This window comes from Bidens hawaiensis, unplaced genomic scaffold (genome assembly GCF_021521415.1).
Source record: "Bidens hawaiensis isolate Kalapana, Puna unplaced genomic scaffold, B.hawaiensis_p1.1 tig00028026_1, whole genome shotgun sequence".
Taxonomy (NCBI): Eukaryota; Viridiplantae; Streptophyta; class Magnoliopsida; order Asterales; family Asteraceae; genus Bidens; species Bidens hawaiensis.
This window is the reverse complement of record NW_027494551.1, coordinates 70,014-92,836: the sequence shown is the minus strand read 5'-3', so window position 1 is coordinate 92,836 and position 22,823 is coordinate 70,014. Positions and strand designations below refer to the sequence as shown.

At 39.7% G+C, this 22,823-nt stretch overlaps 1 protein-coding gene across 1 annotated transcript; it reads left to right on the top strand.

Moving 5' to 3' along the window:
* Positions 1 to 997: 997 nt before the first annotated feature.
* Positions 998 to 14,469, top strand: LOC143576219 (homeobox protein knotted-1-like 6). Its single transcript, XM_077060362.1, has 5 exons — positions 998 to 1,320; positions 1,448 to 1,570; positions 1,678 to 1,828; positions 13,435 to 13,676; positions 14,303 to 14,469. Exons 1-5 carry the CDS (start codon positions 1,042 to 1,044, stop codon positions 14,459 to 14,461), a joined length of 954 nt encoding a protein of 317 aa, XP_076916477.1. The 5' UTR covers positions 998 to 1,041; the 3' UTR covers positions 14,462 to 14,469.
* Positions 14,470 to 22,823: the final 8,354 nt, after the last annotated feature.

The window sequence follows — 22,823 nt, the reverse complement described above, 5'->3', positions numbered from 1 at the left end:
TAACACCACCTTTTACTACTCACTAGACCATTAGGCCATCCTCTATGGTGAGGGGCTTCGAAGCCACTCCCCAGTGCCACGTGGGCACTGGGGGCTTCAAAGTCCCACCCCAAAGATGCCCCTCTATGATGCGGGGGCTTCGAAGCCCCTTAATTTATTTTTTTTAATTTAATAAACTAACAATTTTATTAAATACAATAATTATCAAATACAAACTAAATTAAAAGTTGAAACATATACATAAAAAAATCAACTATTTTCGTCGCCGCCGCCGTTTTCTTGTTTATTTCTCCAAACATGTTAAACCAAATCCGCTCGAAGATTGAAGTTCGTTTCCTTTTTTCGTTTTCTTAATAAAATAGCAAATCTCTCATCTTCGTTTAGTGTTGTCATATATATATATATATATATATATATATATATATATATATATATATATATATATATATATTAACGGTCAAAAGAGCTGTTTGAAGGGGAGGGGGGGCCACAATTCTCACCCACCGCGCCGGCCATTAAAACGCCCAAATCAGCTGCACCCTGGGTTGGATCGCGCCCCACGACGATGTTCGGCGCTCACGACGCCCAAAAACTTCACCCCTCCGTGCCCCATAGCGGGGGGGTCTTAGAAGTTTAGAACGCCCTAAATCTATTTTTTTCAACGATATAATAATATATTAAACTATGAAATGACCTTAAAACGATTCCTAGACCATCTTTCTTTTACTATAATAAATAAACATGGTATCCAGACCCTAACCTCTTCCATTGGCTACATCCAAAGCACATCCAACGGACCACAACTTCCTTAACCCCACTTTACAATCTTAGAACACCAACGCTCGTAACTCGCGCGTGAACCATCCCATAAATAGAAGGATAGAAGATGAAATTAAGAAGATGAAAACATGGTGACATACATGATGATGTTTATTAGATAAGACCAGACATTCAGGTGCTGCTGCTGCTTTTGCTATCACTTCTTCTTCCATTTACAATAATAATAATAATATCTTTTCATATCAACTCATACATATACTGATGGAGAACGAGAACATGTACGAATTGATGAATCACGACCAAATTTCGGATGCGGATGCGAATAGAGAGAGGTATTATCACGCGTCTGAGTTTGCGTCAGCTGGTTCGAATATTAATATTCGAACCAGTAGCAGTAATTATAATAATAATAATAATAATAACAATGGTAGTAGAGTTGCTGAAGAATTAGACAAAGAGTTATCAAGAAAGAATCGAGCGAAGATTATTTCGCACCCGATTTACCCTGGGTTGCTTCAAGCCTACATCGCTTGTCAAAAGGTACTACTATTTTGCAATTGCAAATAATGACCTTTCGTGTTCTCAAAGTATCTACTGTAATTGGATCCTTTTATTTGAAGTAAACTACGTCAGTTAAGTATTGTTTTTTTATTATTATTATTATCAGGTGGGAGCTCCACCTGATATATCGAATTTGTTCGACGAAATCTTCAGAGATGAAGATTTCAGTAGGAGCTCCAGCCGCGCGTGCTCTTGCTTGGGAGATGATCCGGAGCTGGATGAGTTTATGGTGCGTCAAAACTGTTTTGTATAATTTGTTGTTCGTGTTGTTGTGACATTCGTCAATTTTCGGTTCTGATTTGTGTGATTTTGTGAATGTTTTTTTCTTTTTTGAAGGAAACTTATTGTGACTTGCTGGATAAGTATAGATCGGATCTGGCTAGACCGATCGATGAAGCAACAATGTTTTTGAACAATATGCAAACTCAACTTACCAATCTATGCAAAGGAGGAGGTGGTGGTGGTGGTTCTGTAACCTACCACACAGGTCTCTATTTCTCTTATAATATTTTATTTTATCGTTTTTCCGCCAAATTGCGTTGATGTTGGTGGTGGTGGTGGCGGAGGCGGCCCGAGGAATTGGAAATTAGAAACCCTAGCTGATTTGGATTTTTTTCATACTAATTACAAGTTTATAATTAATTATGTGTTGTTATTTTGCAAGGGAGTCTAGAAACCCTAGAAACCCCAATTTGTTTTGAATTTATATTTTTAGGGATACATGCTTGGCAAGTTAAAACTAATAAAATATTCATGACTGAATTACCACAAATAGATAACAACAGGTTGGATATGTTTTCTGGTTTTCTTATGTGAGAGGATTTACTGAATAAAATACTATATGTTGAAGATTTGAGATAAAGACAGGAGATAAATTAAATTTATGGGGAAACTGTTATTAACTAGTATTTTCTTCATTAAAAAAACATATTACATCAACATAGCAGGTAGGCGGGTAACAAGCTGCGTCGTTACCCCTATCTGAATTGCAAACCCTAACCTGCTAAAGACATACCCCTGCCCCTTTGGAGTCGACACATTGCTATGCACAACATGTTGGACCCTGGTTAGGAAACGGATAGCTTCCGGTGCCAAGGAGCCAAAGGTATCAAAAGCCAGAGGGACAAAAACATGTTGGTTCTCTTCGCAGGCTTTAGCATGTTTCTCCACCTTCTTCGTTTCAGCCCTTTTCATTGCTTGCCCAGCTACAAACCCATTATCCCTCAAACTAGCTAAAGGAGATACCCCTGTGAGGTCAACACAAACGTGTTTTCCCCCGGCTCAACCAAAGACGAACAAATCTGCCGGTCATATAGTGGATCTCCCTTCCTTGGGGACTGTAAGGAAGTTTACGGGGGCTTCCTTTTTAGCTGATATCCCAGCTCGCCTTAAGATGTCCCAAAGAACGTCCCGCACCCAATCATGTCGGTATTTGAACCCAGACATCTCCTTGCAATGAACCGCATGCTCTCCGAATTTATCCAGGCAAGCCTTACGGCAGATCGGACATGTTTCGTCTTCTGGGTACATTGGGACCATCAGACGGTACTTAAGAATGACCCTATACTCGACCACAGACATGCTTTGGCCCAAGCCATCAATCGGGATAACGGTCATAAAGAAATAACTATAAAAACAGCTTAATATAACTCAAGTACAATATCAGTCATAAAGAAAACTATGAAAATAAATAAACTTATGTAAAATCAAGTTATATATAGTCTATAAACAACAAATATCATATATAGCTAGGTTTATAAGAAAACATTTACTCCCCACAAAATACTAATGTTTGGACATATACTTTGTAGTTTGTACACATAGTTCTGCAAGTGTTAGAAAAGGTATATATGATTGTACAAGTATCAGGAATTTAGTAAGCATCATATATATACACCAATTTTTAGAGATAAAACTTCTGTGGGTATCCAAAAAATTGTAAAATCAATCAATCAATCAATCAATCATACCCAGTAAAATCCCACCAACAGCAGAGCTATAGGTAGGGTCTGGGGAGGGTGGGATGTAGGCACACCGTACCTCTATCCAACGGAATAAAGAGGTGGCTTCCAGAGAGACCCTCGGCTCTAAGAACATGTGTATGAAAAAAAAAAAAAAAAAAAAAAAAAAAAAAGTTTAACAGTTATATAAAAAAAAACTACTACTAATTATAATAATATTAATAATAAGGTCGCAGTTTAACCGCAATATAAAAGCTAATAATAATAATAATAAAATATGTAAGGGAAATACCATTATGGTAAGTGACCTAAATAAGTTAAGTCTAAGCCCTAAGGTATTCAATTCTCTCTAGGAATCCTTAGCTTTAATCCTACTTCTCCACGAATTCCTATCCTCAACCGTGTCCTCGGAGAGATTTAGGTCTATCAAATCATGCCTAATCCTCTCATCCCAAGTCAATTTCGGTCGTCCTCTACCCCTCCTCCCCTCTATAGTAATGCTTTCTACGGATCTAACAGGATTCGTCGTCTGTCTTCTCTTTACATGTCCAAACCATCTCAATCTCCACTCTCTTATCTTGTCTGCTATGTTCGCCACCCCTACTCTCTCGCGAAGCACAACGTTTCTTATTCTGTCTAGCCTTGTGTGCCCACACATCCAACGTAGCATTCTCATTTCTGCTACCTCCATCTTCCGCACTTGTGCCTTCTTGATGGCCCAACAATCTGTTCCATATAGCATTGCAGGTCTAACTGCCACCCTATAGAATTTTCCCTTCAGATTAGTCGGGAAACTCTTGTCGCACAATATACCTGTGGCTGCTTTCCATCTACACCATCCTACCTGAACTCGGTGGGTCACATCACTGTCTAATTCCCCATCGCTCTGTACAAATGATCCTAAATACTTGAACTTCGTTACCTGCGGGACCACCTGCCCTTCAATTGTGATGTGTGCGTCTTCACTGTCGTTTATCTCACCAAAATCACAGTGTAGGTACTCCGTCTTAGATCGGCTAATCTTTAAACCTTTTGTCTCTAAGGTTGTTCGCCACTCCTCAAGCCTCATGTTTAGATCTTGTTTTTTCTCAGCAATTAACACAATATCGTCTGCGAACATCATGCACCACGGGAGAGTCCCCTGAATCGACTTTGACAACTCATCCAAGACTACTGCAAAAAGAAACGGGCTCAACGCTGACCCCTGGTGAAGACCTACCTGTACAGGAAAGAAATCAGTATCCCCCACTGGCGCACGGACACTTGTTTCACTCCTGGTATACATATCCATAATTATCTCTATGTATTTCCTGGGCACTCTTCTACCCTCCAAACACTCCCAGAGCACCTGTCGTGGCACACTGTCGTAGGCCTTTTCTAGGTCAATAAACACCATATGTAGATCACGCTTCTTCTCCCTATACTTTTCCATTAATCTTCTTATAAGGTGTATTGCCTCTGTGGTGGAACGCCCCGGCATGAAGCCAAATTGGTTGACCGTAACCTGAGTTTCTCGTCTAAGTCTAACCTCAATCACTCTTTCCCATAGCTTCATAGTATGACTTAGTAGTTTGATTCCTCGGTAGTTATCACAACATTGGGCGTCTCCTTTGTTCTTATAGATAGGAACTACAACGCTGCTCCTCCACTGGTCTGGCATCTTACCTGATTTGAGAATACTATTGAACAAAGTAGTTAACCACATGACTCCTTCCTCCCCCAGACACTTCCACACCTCGATGGGTATGTTGTCTGGGCCAACCGCCTTAGACCTTCCCATCCTCCTAAGTGCGTCCTTTACCTCTTCTCGTGTGATCCGTCGGCAGTAGCAGTTATTCGATTGTTGTCGTTGAAAGTTTGTGTTGTCATGTTCTTCTTGGTAAGCTCTCCCATTGTTAAAGAGATTGTGGAAGTAGGTTTGCCATCTTAGCTTGATGTCCTGCTCCTTGACCAGTACATGCCCATCTGTATCCTTTATGAACTTCACCGGTCCTAGATCTTGCCTTCTACGCTCCCTGGCTTTGGCAATCTTAAACATAGCATGTTCCCCCTCTTTTGTTTCCAGGCTTTCATACATCCGTTTAAAGGCCGCCTTCTTTGCTTCCGCCACTGCCTTCTTTGCCTCTATCTTGGCCGTTTTGTAGTTGTCCCTCAATTCCACTCGCTCCTCCTCATTCGTACACCTCATTAGCTCCCTAAAACATCCTTGTTTGTCCCTTATCTTGTCTTGCACTGCGTCATTCCACCACCAAGACTCCTTATGCCCACTTGACTTTCCTGTTGTGACCCCGAGAGTCTCCTTTGCTACTTGGATGATCTTTGTCTCCATAGCTTCCCATATATGAGTTGAGTCCCCATTTAGTCGAGCCCGTGTATGCAGTATGAGTTTATCCTTAAACAGTAGGAGATTTTCGTCCTTCAAATTTCCCCATCGAATTCTCGGTGTACCTTTCTTCTCTCGAACAGTCAGCTTATTTCTGAAGGCTATATCAGTCACTAGTAGTCGATGTTGAGTCACAACTGCCTCCCCAGGTATGACTTTGCAGTCCTTCCACCAACGTCGGTCTCCTCGCCTCATCAAAAGGTAGTCAATTTGCGTGTCGCGTCCGCCACTGCTAAAAGTGATTAAATGAGAATCTCGTTTCCTAAAAAAAGAATTTATAATACCTAGGTCATGTGCCACCGCAAACTCTAGAAGATCTGTTCCGGTCTCATTCCTATCACCAAAACCGAAACCCCCATGTACGGCTTGAAAACCATCGTTAGCCTTACCAATGTGTCCATTAAAATCACCTCCTATGCAAATCCTCTCCCCCCTAGGTATGCCCCCTACCACTGCGTCTAGGCAATCCCAAAATTCTCTCTTTTCTTGATCCCCTAGGCCTACATGAGGCGCGTAGGCGGAGACTACTGCCACTACTTCCTCTCCTAGTACTAGTTTCAACACCATAATCCTGTCATTATGTCTTATCACCTCCACCACACTAGTGTGTATTTCCTTAGCCACTAGAAACCCCACTCCATTCCTAGCTCCATCAGACCCCGAGTACCACAACTTATACCCATTACACTCAGCCCCTCTATGTCCTTTCCACTTAGTCTCCTGGAGGCATGCTATCTGGACCCTACGTCTTTTAAGCACATCTACCAATTCTAACAACTTACCATTTAATGTTCCTACATTCCAAGAAGCCAAACGCAATATACGCTCCCTATCTTTACTCTTTCCTACACCCCTCGATTCAGGACATGGTCTCAGGTAATAGTCATGGTTCCTACGCTCTATGGTTGCAACTAATCACACAAACACAAGCAATAGAACACCAAATCAATAATAATAATAATAATAATAATAATAGTAGTAGTAACAAAAACTAATAATAATATATTAACTAGTATATTAACTAGTTTTATCAACTAGTATATTAACTCAAGCGTAATGAAGCACACAAGTGCACACACACAGATCAGTCAGAAGACTGATGCAATCACACACCAATTAAACTAAGCACTTAGATGGTGCAAAGGAAACCCTAGGATGCCTAGTGCAATAAAAACCTACAACAAATTCAGCAATACTGGTCCCCCTAACCCAGCCAATTCATGCCTAATGCAATACAAATAAGCAATAACAGAATGTAAAATAAAGAAAGGAACAATCTCACAATGATAATCTCCACAGATGACCCGTAACCTTTACTTAGGGTTATGAAGCCACTCTTCAACACAAAACCAATCCCTGATTTGTATCTTCAGGTTATTTCATTAATTTTGCTCCTTGTATGCTTCTCTGCAACCGAATGTTTCGACCTGGTTCTTGTATCCAGAAACAGAGCAACCCCACCCACCCAATTAAAACTGTTCTTTCCGTTCTTAGTGGTTTTGTCGGAGAACGAGTCCACCTAAACGACAACTCCCCAGTGGCTTGAGACAAGCTTTACCCAGAATTTGTCCGCCGCCGTCGCTAAAATGTCTCCGCCGTGATTTGTCTTGCTGGAGATAGAGTTGAAAGGTCGTGGAGTTGATTTGCAAATCGGCGGAAACCGAGCTCCTGGTATCTTGAAGCTTGCTTGACCAGAAGACGACTAGCTTCCAGTCGGTCGTGCCTTCGTTTCTCAAACGGTGACGTGCTGGTGGTTTGTGAAGAGCCTGCGAGAAAGACAAGAGAATATGGGGGAAGATTTACCTGGTTGCCGGAGAACTGGTTGCCGGAGAATTTCCTGTCGGGAAGGGTGGTTTGCAGGTGGACGTTGGAATTGTTGTACGGAGAGAAAGAAAGAAAATGTATGGTGGAATTGTTGTACAAATGTAAGTGTTCAAAAAATTGTAAAACATGATGTTAAATTGTTGGAGTGGAAGTATATTGAAAAGATGATATATTATTAGATTTGAAAGTTTCATTGGATGTCATTTTGAGATGATAAAACCTGGTCTGTTAACCAAAATAATTATATCTTGCTAAACAACCTGTCTATATTATACTCATTATTGTAATGTCATTAAGAAATATATCTTTACTTTTTTCTTTAATTAAAGTTGTTTTCATTTGTACTTTTAAGAGAAATTTGTGATTCTGTAATAGTGTAACTTGTACATGTTACTGGTATTTGAGCCTATGCCTATGCATGATCAAAGAGTTAACTGTTTATTAGGTTTGATCAATGTTCCTAAGGTTAAGTACAAATCATCTACTTTAAGACAATAGCATTTTCAGCTGATAAATTTAATTACATAAATACAATATCTAAGATTAATTTTTATCATATTTCCATGTAAGTTTTGTAGTTTTTGGTTAAAAGATATATAAAATAACTGTTGTTCCAACTTCCACCACTTTGTCTAAAAAGTTTCAGTTCTAGATGTTCATATATATAAACCATTTTAAAACATTAATATTCCATCCTGTGGATAACTGGTGGTTAAAAAGATGGAGATACAAAGGTAAAGTTGATAAAATTGGAAGCTTTTCTTGAATATTTACTATTTAGTCAGGAACTTTGTTGTTAAGTTTCAATAACATTTTTTAGAATACAAGAGTATGAAATAATAAAACTCCAAAAGATATTAATTTAAGGCGTCTACTTTTAGTGAGTGATAAAAACATTGATCTGGACACTCTTAAAATCGTGTACCCTAATCCAACCCATTTAACTTGTGTAACTAAACAAGTTGACGTGTTAACATGTCAAAGGGTTTGTAATAAACGGGGTAAATGAGTCGTAAATAGGTTGTCTGCTTGACTTGTTTAAATGTTTAATAAACGAGTTACAAATGTACTAATCTGACAACGTCCCAAAACCTACATATTTTTAAATCGTGCTTCATGCCGTTTCCTCTAGATTAATACAAAAAAAAAAGTGAGGTTAAATAATTTTGCAACTGGTCCTTTTCCTCTCCACTACATAAAACAAATAATCCTTACAAATAATTTGGCATTTTGGTTTTCTTAATTTATGATAGAAAAAGATGTTTCACTAGTAGGGTCACATGTTCTTTCACCATTGTAGTGTTCTTATTACTTTGCTTGTTTTTCAGTTGCATGGGAAAGATAGGGCAAGAAACTCAGAACCATTTTGTTTTCTCCTCATAGAAATGGTGATACATCATTAAAATAAGAAGTCTAATCATGCTAAGATCTTGTACCCAGAAGCAAAATCTTTTTCTATCAAGTGTTTCATGAATCCTCACTAAAATATATAAAATAAAATAAAACTACTGTAGATACTTAAGAGTGATGACATGGTTAGTACAAGTACAACAGTGAACTTTTTTATATCTAGAGCTTTCCTTTTCCTACTTGCATGTATTTTTTTAATAAATAAGAAGATTTTTTCTCCAAAACTATGAAAGATATTAAATTGTTGGTTTTTTTTTATAAAAATTCGTTCTGTCTAAAAATTTTGTGGAAAGGGATGTAATTTTATGTCGTAAGTCGTGTTTTTTTTGTTCGGTTTCTAACTCCTTGCTACTTGATTTTAATGAAATTTTCCGCTCCAAAAATATCTATCAATAAATAAATATTATTATCAGTATAAAGTCATGATACATAGTTTTAACACAAACGGAGCATGTTTATGTTTGTTAGTAAATAAAACAATTGAGTATGTGTAATTAAACGGTGTCTTCTTGTTTGTATTCATATATGAATGTTCGTTAACAATATAAACGAATGAGCGTGACTGACCATACATGAACGGACATAATTTTTCTAAAACAAGTTAAAAGTTATGCGAATAAAAATGTGTGGACCTAAAAAGTTATTAAACTATACTAAGTTAAAATGACCAATTTTTTTAATTAAATATATTAATGAATGTAGATTTAAATAAAGTGAACTAACGTAAACGAATTTAAATAAACAAACGTTCACGAACATAAATGAACGAGACACGCATTCATATTCGTTCATTTAACTAGTGAAACAAACATTCCATAAATTGTTCATTGAACTTTCGGTTCGTTTACAAATGTAGTTTTAACAATTAATTAGCAGTGTTATATGTATATTTGAATCTATACCTTGTAGTATATCTTCTATATCAAACTGACAAATACACAAAAACACTTAAAACACAAAAAAATATAGATTTATATATAATATAATTCAATTTAATTTAAAAAAAAATCAGGTGAGAGTAAGTGAGAGGACATGAGTGACTATTTGAGTCTGGCAAAAGCTATAGGAATAGTTTTTATTAGGCTGAGGGGTGCGGAGCGCTAGTCAGGGCGCGTGAGGGCGTTCGCTAGCGCCCCGGGGCGCGAGAGCCACACCACCGGGGCGCGAGAGGGGCGCGAGAGGGGCGCGAGAGCGGAAAACGAGGCAGGCGCGGGCTGGGTAGCGGCTGGGAATGGCGTGATGATGCATGGGATTCCGGAATAGAGCCGTTGGGCTCAATATTATATTAAAAAAAAAAAATTGATTTTATGTTAATAGATTTTTAATTAACAAAAAATTGAAATCACATCGTAAAAACTATCTTCTAATTAGTTTTCATGTTAATAGATTTTTAATTAATGTTTTGTTTTTAATAATACGTTTTTTTAATACATTTATAAAAAAAAAAAAAAAAAACCGCTCGCGCCCCCTCTCGCGCCCCTCCACACCATGCCCCGGGGCGCTATCACCACTACCAATACCCATCTTATCAAGTTTCTCTCTCTGCCACACGTCACAATATTATTGGATGGCGCCCCCACTCACGCCCCCTCTCGCGCCCCCCACACCCCTCAGCCTTATGAACTCTAGCCAGGAGGAGTAAGTGAATATGAAACTTTTTTTCAAAACATGAAAAAGTGTTTTGTCAGTGTTACCTTAATTACTTACAAAACCCTACCTTTTTCCTGTACTTGTTGAGAGTTTAAGTCATTAGTTAAATAAGGTAACAGCAGTAGCATGAAGCCAACGAGGTAGCTAGTCAAAGGTGCGTGCTTTGCGGGTTATCTTTCCTGTACTTGATGAGAGTTTAAGTCATTAGTTAAATAAGGTAACAGCAGTAGCATGAAGCCAACGAGGTAGCTAGTCAAAGGTGCGTGCTTTGCGGGTTATCTTTCTTTAAACTATTATTGGATTGGATGTCCGTACGGATTAAAAGAAGAAGACTCTCTGGGCTCTGCTTGCGATTCGACACAACGAACCTTGTATTATCATAACATTTTTTTTTCATGGGGCCCCACACACCATTCAATCTTTTGGTGTTTTCACATCCTTCATATTAATCATTCAACCCTATTATATTGTACTACTACTACATCTTGGATTTTTTTATCTTTTCTAGTCTTATATATGTGTGTTTATATTATATTTTAATAAATTTTTAACATGTATATGTATGCTATTTAGGGTGAGATGTGACAAAAATAACTTTATAATGTAAAAAAATAGAAGCATTATTATGGGGTAGGGTCGTACTCAAGTACGCTCCTCACCCCGGTTTAAGTTTACCCTTTAGCTAACATCTGTATCAATTTGGGTAGAGGTTGAAAGATGGATGATCAATATAACTATAAACCGATGATAGAAGTTGAGTGAGTGGAAGGGTGGGTAAGCCATGTGTGTTTAGAGAGAGAGAGAGAGAGAGAGAGAGAGAGAGAGAGTATTATAATATTTAGGCTAGTTGAAAGGAATGACGCCACCAAAGTTTTAAGGTCGTTTATATTAGTTGATGCGAAAAAATCGGATGGTATTGCATGATTTGTGGAGTTTTGGAAACATGTTCTAGAGTACTTCAGTGTACTCTATATAACCATAGTGATCCTTGTTAGTTGTTACGTTATAATTTTAAACAAAAGTAGTAATAGTTAATCTAGTTCATTTAGTATAGTAATTATTACAAATTCTGACATAATAATAATTATCTTAGTGTTAATATTACTATTCTAATACTTGACACTACTAGACATAGGAGAAATTTTTAAGTAATAATTAATTTAGTTTATTTCGTTGTAGTATAATAATAATTATGAGTTCAAAAGTATCCTGTGATAATAATTATTGTAGTTTTTATTACATTTTTTTATTAAAAGTTGTATGTCTTTTTTTCTCTAGACTACTATACTTATATATGGGGACACATTTTTTTCAGTTCCAATTTTATGTTGAGAATTGCAATAACCATATAAAACTGACTACTATACTTATATATTGGGACACATTTTTTTCAGTACCAATTTTATGTTGAGAATTGCAATAACCATATAAAACATTTGTACCTAATGCATTGACGATTTAATGAGATGGTTGTCGGTAGGGGATTATATAGTTGTCTTTTGTATCACAGCAAAGTACAACTCTAATATGTGGTTTTCGCAGTTCTCAACACACACACGCATATTATTATATGTATAATTTTGTTTATGTTAATATGCTCTTGTTGGACTCTGAAGCATAAAAACAAGTGTTAAGGTTTATTGTTAAAATCTAATTGGTTAAACAAGATAGCCACACGACTTTTGCTATTCTACCCCAAAACACCGGGCCATTTTTAGTTCAGGACTGGCCAACTCTTTGTTTATTGTTAAGACCTAAATGTGCTAATGCCGAATTTAAAGCGAAAATCATATCATTTACGATAAATCGATCCACTTGACGTCTTTTGATTAGGTTGTAGTTTCGTGTAAATATAGATAAATGATAATAGTATTTTAAAAGGTTTATAAAAAGCTATCAAGTAAAATGGCTAGTAAAAATGGTTATTTTTATATTGTTTCTGCATCATAGTACGAGTATTATTTTGCATACGTACATATGTTGCATGTTTAGTTATTGTTATTGCTAGTAGAAAGTGTGAGACATGAACTGGTATTCATTTCTGAATTAGAAGCTAAGATGATGGAACAAAAAAAAACAAACAAAACAAAACAATACCCAGATAGTGTTTTAATTGTTCTTAACCATTAACTCATTAAGTGTGTATTGTACGATCATACATAACTCTATGTTTTTATTTTATATTTCTGCAAACTTTGTTACATATAGGTTTATTTTCATAATAATAATATCTTTTATCTTTAAATTTAAAATTACGCTAAAATTAATATATTTTTTTCCTTCTTCACTTTATCACCATAAACCACTCTCTATATCGTTAAAAACATAAATAATGTTTAGACAGTCAGTACACTTTTTATGAAACCAAAAGGTCATAAAGGTCAAAATCAAAGTACCCGTAATATTCTTGTGTCAAATAGTCCATGGGGTTTTGTGATTTACCCAATCTTTTCTACCTTTAGGCAAAATCCTAGACCTCTTTAGACTTTAGTGACCTAAACTTCAAGTGACACTTTGTATTGCGTCACATTTTTAGTAAATTAAATTAATACCTAAAATCTGTAACATTTCATGTATTTTATAAGTTTTAAGTACCACCTTTTACTCATTGTCATTATATAATATTGGGATGGTGTTTTAAAACGTTATGAATCCTATCTAAAATGTCATGTAATTTGCTTTAAAACCTACATGTAAAACAACTTAAAAAACATATTAGCATTTAATATAACCTTTATACCATGTTGTTGCTTTGAAGTACATGATTTCCAATTTTCTTATTTATCAATTTCTCATTTAGTTTCTAATAATGCTTTTCATATGAAGATAACTACCATTATATGTATATGATTTTGTGAAAAGCAGATGAAAGTGTAGAAGAAGATTTAAGCAGTAGGGAATTAGAAGAGTCAGAAGTGCTGAAATCCAGCTGGGCAACAAATGAAGATAGAGCTCTCAAGGATAAACTTTTAAGAAAATATAGTAAATACATCAGTTCTCTCAAGTATGAATTCTCAAACAAAAAGAAGAAAGGAAAACTACCAAAAGAAGCAAGACAGGTTCTTCTTGACTGGTGGAGCATTCACTATAGATGGCCTTATCCAACTGTAAGTATATATATATACACACCAGCTACTAGATCTAGTAATTTGATCTAGAGGTGTTCTTTGGGTTGAAAATTATCTAGAGGGTTCTGGGTTTCTCAGGTCGGGTTTCTTGGATTTCAAAATTTTAAATTCATACCAAAAATCCGATCCAAAATCTGTCAACGTCGATTTTATCTGGTTTCTAGTATTTGACCTAGAAAAATAAAAAAACACGAAATAATAAACCAACATAATCCAAAAACACAACCCATAATTAATCAAGTAAATTATATAATAAAATAAAAAAGTTCAACATAAACATCTTCAATCTTCATGTCTGATCCTTTATTTGTTCCTTCATGTCTAATATTGTATGAAAAAATCAAATAAAATAAGTGGGAATGCATAGGTTTTTTTTTCTTTCATACAGATCGATAAGTGGAATATGACTAGACTCTCTAGTTAAAACATATTTTTAGGTTTTAAAACGTAAATGATATTCGAGTTGACCCAAAACCCAATAATTAGAACCAAGGATTGACCTGAATTATTGTGGTCCGGGTTTTCTTGAATCAGGTTTTGGACTTCAATTAAAAGTGACACGCCTAATTTGACACTTAAAATTGTCACGTTGTAACCTTGTGCAGGAAGCAGACAAGATTGCACTAGCGGAATCAGCAGGGTTGGATCAAAAACAGATTAACAATTGGTTCATAAATCAAAGAAAACGTCACTGGAAACCATCAAAGAATATGCAGTTTGCGGTGATGGATAGTTTGTGCGGGTCGTTTCTTGTCAACAATTAATAGAGGTGGTCTCAATCTCTCTTGAGTTAATCATGTCGTGTCATGTATAATAAATTATAATATCATCAATAATCCTATGATATTTAATGACTTTTAGGTTACTGCATTAAGTAAACGTTCTCAAACGTAAATCCTGATTACTTTGAGGTAGTTCTAACTTAAAATATACATATTTCATATATGCCTTGTGGAAATTTTATAGTATCATACAACATGATATTTAATTATCATTCTATCTTAATAATCACTATTTTAATTTTTTTATTGTACGTGTTTTGTATATAATCATTACAAAAATTGCCGATGAGCAAACCAAATCCAATCCAGTTTACTATTAGAAAAAATGAGTGTTATAAACGGAATATATTCGTTAGTAATTACCAAAGGATCTTCAGCGGGAAACACTTATACCAAAAAAATCTTTAAACTGTATTATTAAATGATTATTCGGTAATCACCGACTAATTATTGAAAAAATTACGGAGAATTACACACTTTCATTATTTAATAGAAGTGATGAAAAGTAAACCTATAGATAATGGGAAAATTCTTAGTATAAGCGTTTATGAAAACGTTTTTCAGGTTTTAGGTGTCATTTACAAGAATTTCTCAAAATATGTATTATAAACAATGGTGTTCACAATCTTATTAAAGAGAACTATCAACTATGATTCTCATACTCTAGTTATGTTGTATCTCATGTACGCATTAATATTAGTTATTTATGTATTAACATTTAAAGGAAAGTTAACGTATAAATGAAAGTAGCATGTTAAATGTAAGAATCAAACAGAGTAATTATATATAAAGAGAATATTTATGTAATTATATCATAGAGTAATTATGTAATTACTTCGTCCTGTAATTACATAATTACTCTACTTGATTCTCACAATCAACACATTAATTTCATTTGTTTTTAATCCAACCTCTTAATATGCAATCACGCATAATATGGTTCTTTAAGTTCGAAACGATCGAAAACAAAAACAAAACCTTGGCCCACTAAAGGTAGATTTGCGATGTCGAATACTAATTTGTACCTGATCTACACGTGTTTAACTTTGGATATATGGTGGCTAGGGCCATAGGACATTGCATTACATAAGATATGGAACATGTGCATTCGGTTATGTCTTACTTTTAAACGTTACCATGTGTTACAATCATTAACACATGACTATACAACATTTTCTACGTAGACGTGTAAAATTTTGGATAATCATATAACAAACAAATACCAACTTTAGTAGCACTTGTGGCAAAAATTCAATGTTTGAAATCCAAAATCCGACTTTATAAAGAATTAATGTGTTATAAAATTCATTCATATTGTTGTATAAAAAATGCATTTAACTATTTAAGAGAACTGATAAGGGAACACTGTCTAAGAGTAGAGGTGCATAAATCGGTTTAAAATCCAAAACCAGTTTGAGTAAAAACCGGTTCGGTTTGGTCAACAAAAGTCAAAATCGGTTATAATCGGTTTTGGTTCGGATTGAAACCAGTTTCTTGACTAGATTACGATTTGTTTCGGTTCGGATTTTGATCAGTTTTTGTTCGGGTTTTGGCCGGTTTCGGTAGTTTGGAAGAAAAAATTACACATAAGTTCCGAACCTACAATTTCAATCGGTACCAAACTTGTTTCTACATAATCGGTTTCAAACCGGTTCAATTTCGGTACGATTCGATTAACCGGTTCTTTTGCCCACCTCTATCTAGGAGGTCTAACTCATGTAAAACGGCCCAAACTTCTCGAATGGGTCCATAGGCCCAGACGCCCAACATGCTCATTAGGAGGGAAATGTTTATTGGTCACCGAATAATCCAAAAGGACCAAAACGGTAACTAAAGGTTGGATCAAACCAAATGAAAGGAACTAAGAAGCATACAACACTTTGGCCAACCTAGCCTAGATAAGTGTTGTCAAAAGGGACGACAAAGTCCCCATTAGCACCACTAGAAAAAAGGAAATCATTCTTTGCGTTCGATGTCAAGATATCGCCATTAATGTGAAGATATAGACAAAGGTTTCCCATTGGAAGGGAGACCATACAATCATAGAAGGAATCCCGGGTAAACGAGTCTACCAAAGTACCAAGAGAATTAGGAGACGTAGTCGTGGATTCCAATGTGTCATGATGAGCAATGTCTTTTAAGGAAGCCTATTTCGATATAAAAGTGGGAGAAGGACTTGGTAAGAACACATTCAATATCTGACAACCTAACATTCTCCACATTACACCCCCCCCCCCCCCCATTTTGAGCTGACATCGTGCTACTTTCGGCTTCTAGAAGAATCAATGTTTTCTTTTTATGAACTTATGTGTCGCTGAAATATTTCTAATTAGCTCATTTCATATAATAAAAAAATATTATATAATATTGTATGTTTTTAGTTTTAACCTTTTGCTCTTATATTGTTAACGAGGGTTGGTGAAGAAACACTAACCCGACCCCGGGCAGATTACGGGTAACCTGGGGGTTAGATGTTTCCCACGAGGGGTTAGACCCGGTAAAGATGGTTCTTCTGATGACCTGCAAAACAGACACCGTGAGCTTGTCACTTAGAAGGGGGGGGTTCCTCCTTGTGACCACCCTCCGGCGTGAGAATCAGACTAGATTGCTCTTTAAATATAAATGTATATTAAGATATTGCTAGAGCAGATATCAGGTATAATATGATAAGATATGTTGAGATGAGATGGTCATACCATTTGTGGTATTTATAGCCGAAGGTAGGTTTCCAAGGAGGTGTGGCCGGCTGCAACAGTATTCCTGTTCCACCAACAGTGGCCTACGCACGTGCCCTGCTGGTAGTTGGTGGGTAGGCAGCGGCTGATAGTGACCAGGCCTGCTGTGTACTATTCCTTTTCCACCAACTGCCGGCTATGCACGTGGTATGACAGGAGTTGGTGAGTAGGCAGCGGCTAATAGTGACATACAGTACAGGAGCATGCTGCTCGCCATACTGTTGTCAATAAGCTGTCGTATCTTTAGTCAGATCTTTTGCCCATACCTCGTCAGGTACGGTACAGAAGATCTTCCCGTATCGTACGGACTGGCTTATGGGCGGGAGTATTCCCCCTCCCGCCTTTGTGCGGGATTGTCCCCGGCTTTGCTCATTCCTTCAGGTGACACTGAGTGATTGAGAGCTAAGTGCCTTGTGCGTGTAACCTTGCTGCGCGGGTGGCCTTCCCTGATGGCTTGTATCCGAAGCTGCGGGAACAGGCGGAGTCCTTCACCATTGGGAGGCATTTCCTGCGGGAACAGCTTGCGTACTGCGCGTAAGGACGTCACGTCTCTGAGCATGGTGGGTCCTGCGGATCCAGTTGGTTTCTGCGCAGACGTCCCTCTTCAAGGTGAGTCTTGCGGGTCCAACTGGGCTCTGCTGGGACCTACCTCTTCAAGTCCCCCCAGTCCAATGTTCTTCTCATGAGTGTTTAATAAAGTGAGGTGAACTTTTGGACTTAAGCAAAGGGTTTTGAAAAGGGTTTTTTAAGGTTTTCCATGGGGATTCTTTCCGCGGAAGTCCTTGTCACTTGCAGGAATTCCCGAGTTTCCTGCTAGATCTTTGGGTATGATGCGGGTAGGTCTGTAACCTCCTCGCAAGTCAGGAGCGTTGAGTCCCACTTGTGTGGATTCTCCATGAGGTTTTGGTAGTTTTGAACATAGTGATCAATTATGTTAAAACCACCAATTCCATCCTGGAGCTTCAAACAATGTAGTTCTCGACGTTCCCGCTATGCGGGGATGTTATTTCCGTTTCCGCAAGCATTGCCCAGAAGATCCTTCTTGGTTTCAATTCCCAGCGGAGCGCTAGGTATGTGAAGGGTTTTGCCTTGACACTCTACCCGCGCTCGTCTTACGGTTACTTTACTTCCAAGGTATTATTGGCGTCAATTCCCTGCGGGTGCTAGGTATGTGAAGGGTTTTGCCTTAACACTATACCCGCATCCGTCTTACGGTTACTTGGTTGCCAAGTTATTCTTGGCTTCAATTCCCTGCGGGTGCTAGGTATGTGAAGGGTTTTGCCTTAACACTGTACCCGCATCCGTCTTACGGTTACTTGGTTGCCAAGTTACTCTTGGCTTCAATTCCCTGCGGGTGCTAGGTATGTGAAGGGTTTTGCCTTAACACTGTACCCGCATCCGCCTTACGGTTACTTGATTGCCAAGTTACTCTTGGCTTCAATTCCCTGCGGGTGCTAGGTATGTGAAGGGTTTTGCCTTAACACTGTACCCGCATCCGCCTTACGGTCACTTGGTTGCCAAGTTGCTCTTGGCTTCAATTCCCTGCGGGTGCTAGGTATGTGAAGGGTTTTGCCTTAACACTGTACCCGCATCCGCCTTACGGTTACTTGGTTGCCAAGTTACTCTTGGCTTCAATTCCCTGCGGGTGCTAGGTATGTGAAGGGTTTTGCCTTAACACTATACCCGCATCCGCCTTACGATTACTTGATTGCCAAGGTAAGGGGTATTTTCCCGCTTACTTTTGAATCTTTTTGAATTTTGAAATTCGAAGAGTTGGTGAAAGGATAAGAACAGTCCAAACTTCTGAAACGTCGTGCGACGGTTTCTTCTGACTGTGTCAGGACGTGCAGGAAGTTATGGTGACGTGACAGTACATGGTCATTCCAGACGCTTTTTCAGGCGCGTGGGCGCGATTTTCCGGGCGCGTGGACGCGAAATTAATGGTATGCTTCCTGTCAACAGCTGTTGCCAGCTTGCTTTTCGCCACGTGTCATAGTTTCATTGCACCTTTGATTTCTCTCTCTTCCGCATTAAATTCATCGCATTAATTGCGATTAGTATATAAAGGGGGAGAGGGTTCTTTGTAATCCACACTTTCACTCTTTTCTTCATCTTAAGAACGATTTCCGGCGAATACTCATCTTTCAGTCGAGCATTCTCTTGAAATCGTTTTCTTCTTTCTTTTTGCAAGATGTCGTCTCGTGATCTCGAATCTACAGCCGATGACAAGAGTACTGCTGGCGAGTGCCAGTGTGCTCTGCCTGGCGATCTGTATCAGTACATCGTCAGGAAGTTCATGCTCGAGTCTCTCGAGCCTGAGTTTCCTGAACCCCGCCAGACGGTGTATGATGCCCCCAGAGGCAAGATCGGGGTTTATGCTGCATTCTTTGTTTATGGGAATCTTAGGTTCCCATTGACAAAGTTTGTTTACCGTGTCCTTGAGAGGCACGGTGTGCACCTGACCGAGGTGCACCCGATGGCGATTGCCAAGATTCGGCACTTCGAGTGGGTGTGCCGGATTCTGGGCATTGAGCCCTATGTTGACCGCCTGATGACCTTCTACACTTGGAGGTGCATCCAGGGGTGGTACACGTTGATAACCCGGATTAAGGGTTTGAAGATTTGCGCAACCGAGCGCAGTCTTCGCTCGTGGAAGCGAGAGTTCTTCTACATCTCCGCTCGCGCCATCCCCCTTGCCATGAAATTTAAGAACGGGCAAGCACTTCCCAGCCTTCACGCCTCCAACTACGAGGAGGCGGAATGGTTTTCGAAGATATCCCGAGTCCAATCTTCGGTTTACCGGTTTGCGAAGTCCGGGATGGTGATGCTGGGGATGAGCCGGATGTGGAAGGATGCGGATGCGCATAAGATTCCAATCGTCCTCGAATACGGTTCGAACTCTGTTCCTTACGGTATGCTTTGTTTCTTTTTGTTGATTTAGAATCTCTTCTAACTTTTTTCCTGTTTATTTCAGAGGGGAACACTTGCAGTCGCTCCTGAACCCGCGGGAGGCTGACGGTCCCGCTCGGATGGGTACTCGCGCTCTAGACGAGAATGAGTTGCCCATCCTAGAACAAACGGCGGATCGGTTCGTGGAGGTCTATCCGCTAGGCCACGAGATCCTTAGCGCCAGGCGGCCAGGTAAGGCGCTATTCGACCCTCGACCCCTCAATGTTGAAACCTCTGCTGGAATTCCTTTAATCGTATGTTCTGATGAGGAATCCGCAGATGGTCCTCCGTTGGTGCGGAAGAAGAAGGCTGCCGGCGGGAAGGGGAAGGAGATGGTGGCCTCCACTGCCGATCCGGCGCCTCGGTCTGATTCGGAGACCGAGAGCGAGGAGGTGGCGGGGAATCCCGGTGGTGATAAGACCACCGCTCCGGAGGCTGCGACTGTCACCTCCGGAGAGCCCAAGAAGACGACGGTGAGTGGCGCAAAGAGGCCGGCTCCATCGGGTTCGTCCCCGCCTCTCCGTATCTTTAGGCTCAAGAAAACCCGTAAGTACAAACTTCCTTTCTTTTACCTTCATAGTTTTCCATCATTAATACTTATCTTCTTTACGCAGGTGTGGATGTTGACGCATTCCAGGGTGGAGCGCAGAGGAGTACCTCTCCGCCAATGACGGTAGGCTTGGTCAGCCTACCTGAGGCGACGACCCAGGCGCCTGCGCCTGCTTCCGCTGGTTCAGTTGCTCACTCCTTTGAGCCGACTGTTCCAGCTGTGATGACGTCACCGCCGGCTGTGAGTGCTGTTTTTACCGCATCTTTCACCGAGCCGGCGGTTACTTTTGCTGCGGATTCCGCGGCGGCTTCTACCATGCCTCCGTCATCGGCAACGACGGCCGAACCTTCAGGTATGCATGGGGCTTCTCGCCAATCTCTGCCTCCTCCCCATCTGCCTGACCTCTTGGGTGGATTTCCGTTGGGTTCAGGTGATGGGTTTGGCGGCTATCGGCCTGTTATTGACCTACAGGTGCGTAGGGTGTTTTTGGCCCATTTTATATATATTTTTTTATCATCTTTTCCTAACTGCTTTATGTTTTTTGCAGTGTCGGATTCCAATGAAGTGTATGTTCCACGATGGAACATTCGCCGAGGAACAACCCTTGGCACCCCTGTGGAGTGCGTGGAGTGGGCTCGTCACGCTGCTCCCAGTGGTGCGTTGGGGGAAGCCATGGCTAGCTACCAGGAGGGTAGGCTAACCAATGAGCTTCGGGTTCTCCTGGCCTGGATGCAGCCGCGCGTCGAGCTGCTTTGTCGTGAAAACAACAAGTTAAAAGCAGCTCGCATTAAAGAAGTAGCTCAGGCGCGGGCTGTCCGGGAGGAGAACCAAAGGCTTACCGCAGCTGCTGCGGAAAAGGAGAAGGCCTTCAAGGCCCTTGAGGTTGAAGTTCAGGCCCGGCTCGAGGCCCGTTCCAAGGCTGCCCAAGCTGTTAATGAACAGCTTCGGCTGGCTAAGGAAACTGCAAGGAACGCAACCGAGAGGGCCACCAAGGCTGAAGCTGTTGCTGAGCCTCTACGCGTGGAGAATGAAGAGCTTAAAGCCAAATTAGAGGCTCTCCAGCAGGCTCATGATGCCTTGGCGATGGAAGACGCCAAAAAGCTCCAGGAGATCTTGGACCAGAGGGGGGTGCTTGACCATACTGAGCGGAAGCTAAAGGGCGTCGAAGAGGCTGCGGCTAAAGAAGTGTTGCTTGCCAACCTCAACAAGAGTGAAGCCGAACGCGCCCGTAACGAAGCTCAAGCTGCCCTCCAAGAAGCTCTGGTTGCCAAGGAATGGTTTCTTCGAGAAGCGTTGTCTCAGGTATTGTTTTCATGTCTTTACGCTTTTCTGCGTAAATAGAAAAGGTTTTGACACTTGTATATTTTCTTGTAGGTTGTGCATCGGGTCTTCTCAGAGACGTCTTATGACGATGCTATGAGCGCAGCCCTCAACGCTTCTCACGAGGATGGGGAAAAGTCCGGCTTCCTGCTTGGTCTAGGGTTCGTGAGAAAGGCATCCCGCCTTCCAACTTCCCTTTGTACAATGTTGATACTGAAGCTGTTTACGACCAAGCAGTGAATCAGTACGCCGCCTTCCCGCATCCGGTGGTGGAGAAGGTGAATCAAGTTGCTGCTGCTGATGATGGGCTAGCTATCCTTAAAACTTTCCTTGAACTGCCACGCTCTGACGATGCTGGTCCAAGTGGAAGTGGCCCTGAAGCCTGATCCTGAAGATCCCTTCCCACTGCTAGGATAGATTTAGCTTGTATAGATTTATTTTCTTGTAGGCGGGTAGTTACCCGGCCATTCTTGTAATGAATCATTGTGAAATATAAATCTTTTTGCGGGTAAGACCGCAACTTTCACTGGATTCCTTGCTTTATAAACGTTATATGACTTGCATACTTTAGTTTGAATTAGCAATTTTCCAAGTGTAGAATAAGTTAACCTTTGAACGTGGTAGATAATAGGTTGAAGTTTTGCTTCCTCTTTCGTGATTGTGTGGGTAGGACCGTCACTTGCACTTAGTAGGATGGCTAAACTTTACCTCTATCTGACCTGCGTGTAGGTTTTCCTCATCCTTTTTGAGGATAAGTTAACCTTTGAACGTGGTAGATAATAGGTGTGAA